The following is a 2,355-nucleotide window of genomic DNA, read 5'->3' on the forward strand; positions in this document are numbered from 1 at the left end:
TGGCCTGTTACAGACTGCCAAAATAAAGCTGCTTCGAGTCTCTTTGGAGGTATGCTATTTAAATGATGCATGGGTCCTAAGAGTCCGGAGGTCGCGCCAAAGCCACACGCCATTCCTAAGCACCGAAGTGCAGCTTTGGTGCAACTTCTGGATTCTTAGGATGCATGCATCATTTAAACAGCATACCTCCAAAGAGACTCAAAGCAGCTTTATTTTGGTTGTCTGTAACAGGCCATAATCCTGGACGGAATTAGAGAAGAGCAAAAGTGCAAGTGGAATTTGGAGGAACCAAGAAGAATGAGGTATACAGCTTCAGATTCCTATAGAATGAAACTCTTATATGAAGTCTCTCTTAGAGAGCAACCTCTGAATATTTTATACACTGTTTGCTGCACTAGTTCAAATACATAGGTGGCAGAATCATTTCTTGAAGCACTTTCTGCTACTGAAGGTACACTATACTGCTTTTAGTGATATATTTATCTTCTTTACAACTTTTGTTTTTAGTCAAAAGATGGGCTAGAAATGGGATAAACAATATCATAATTATTCCCACATTATAGAGTTAGGGCCGACTGAAAGAAAAATGGTTTGCCCCAAACAAAGCTGAAACGAAGGAAGCTACCCTCCACTACACTTCTGAGTATCTTTTCGTGTTAAAAATCATGAGCCTTCCTTGTTCTATTTATTTGAATATCTCATTACTAAAATCAAGTAAGGAAGGGGGACGTCATTCTACTCAGCTCAAATTAATATTCTGGACAATGTAGACATTTGTCTTTTAATATAATTTTAAATTAAGTATGTACATTTTAAAATAAAAGTATATGCAGAAACTGGAGAAGTTAGCAGATTCTGGGAGTTTGAGAGGGAGGTTTCAAAGTTCTGCATATGCCTAAATAGGCAAATGTAGAACTTTGAAGTCTTCCTCTCAAACTCCCAGAATCTGTTAACTTCTCCAGTTTCTGCATCTACATTTATTCAGAATCAACACCCACTGAGTTTAATGGGGTTAATTGAAGATTATAGCCATTCTCACTCTGGGTTTGTAGCAAAGATAACAGAGATTTTGCTGTTGTAATTGCTCCTATAATCTATAGGAGAATTAAGGACATGTTATTATTTCATAGTAAATTGCACTTTGATACTAGTAAAAAAGTAAGCAGCATGAACTGGGCAACATCAGGAAAGAGACATACATACATACATATATATACACACACATACATACATACATATATTTGTATGTGTGTGTCTATATATGATTGCATATTATAAGCAAATGTAATATAATATCCCCATACCTTTTACTGCTTAGTGTTTAATTTCAATCACACCTCTTTCAAAAGAGACTGTGAAATGGAAACACCACCAATAAGGCAGCATTGAGGATAAAGCCAAGTAAAATCACCTAGAAATTAAAAACTTACCAATTGCCTTCATGAATGGCTCAAAGTTTTCTTGGGACTGGAGTTCATACTTTCCAGAGAAACTCATAGTGATGATACTCTCTTTGTGCTCAGTAGAAAAGGAGACAGTTCTCTGAGAAGGCAAACCTGCTTTTTATAACCAACTCTTGTCTTGGAAATTGGTCAGAGGTTGCATGATCTTGCTGGTTTATGGCTCTGCTGAAACATTAACTCTGTGACTGATAGACATCATGACTCAACTACCCCCAAGTTAAAGACATATTTTGGTTGCTACAAAGACTGTGTGATCAAGTAGCCACATGAAGATGTGGAAAGGACTCCTTCACCTTTAATCATTTTTGGGAAGTGAAACAAGCTATATCTTGCTTGACAAGATAAACCTGCTGAACTTTTTTCTTCTACACCACTATTAAAGAAATGGGAGCCCTATTCTCTGTTTCATGTGGCCCCTCGAGCTCTTCTTGTCCTTTTGCTTGATCTTCAAAATTTTGGCTGGGTGATCAAAACTGGGAAAGCAAGTGTGCAGACATTTCTTGCTAGTTACATTTCTTGGTAAATCATGATTACTGTCTGGATATGTTAATCTTGCTTTACCTGATTACAAATTACCTTATGAGGTCAAGGACTGTGAAGTTTCCCATTTTGGGGTTCCAAAAAGTAACTTTTCCAAAATCAGCTTATTGAGAGGGTATATAATACCAGGTGTTATAGCTATACCTCAGCGGAAGGAACTGGTAAAATCACCTGAGTATTCCATGCTTAAGGAAACACTAGGAAATTAATGGGGTTGCCATAAGGCAACAGGTGACTTTAAGGCACACAAACATATGAACCAAAACTAAGGTTTGTTTTGTGGAATTTTTTGGGGGGTGAATATTTTAAAGCCATAGATGGTTGAATCCCTGGATATGGAATCTGTGGTTAT

General features: G+C 37.2%; 1 protein-coding gene across 1 annotated transcript in view; it reads right to left on the minus strand.

The window, feature by feature from the left end:
* LOC121933349 (fatty acid-binding protein, liver-like) overlaps positions 1-1,655 on the minus strand; it is a 46,629-nt gene extending 44,974 nt beyond the window's left edge. The window contains exon 1 of the mRNA XM_042472933.1: positions 1,431-1,655. Coding sequence (XP_042328867.1) covers positions 1,431-1,497 — 67 coding nt within the window. The 5' untranslated portion in view covers positions 1,498-1,655. The remainder of the gene's footprint in view (positions 1-1,430) is intronic.
* Between the last annotated feature and the right edge of the window lie 700 nt (positions 1,656-2,355).

This window comes from Sceloporus undulatus, chromosome 6 (genome assembly GCF_019175285.1).
Source record: "Sceloporus undulatus isolate JIND9_A2432 ecotype Alabama chromosome 6, SceUnd_v1.1, whole genome shotgun sequence".
Classification (NCBI taxonomy): domain Eukaryota; kingdom Metazoa; phylum Chordata; class Lepidosauria; order Squamata; family Phrynosomatidae; genus Sceloporus; species Sceloporus undulatus.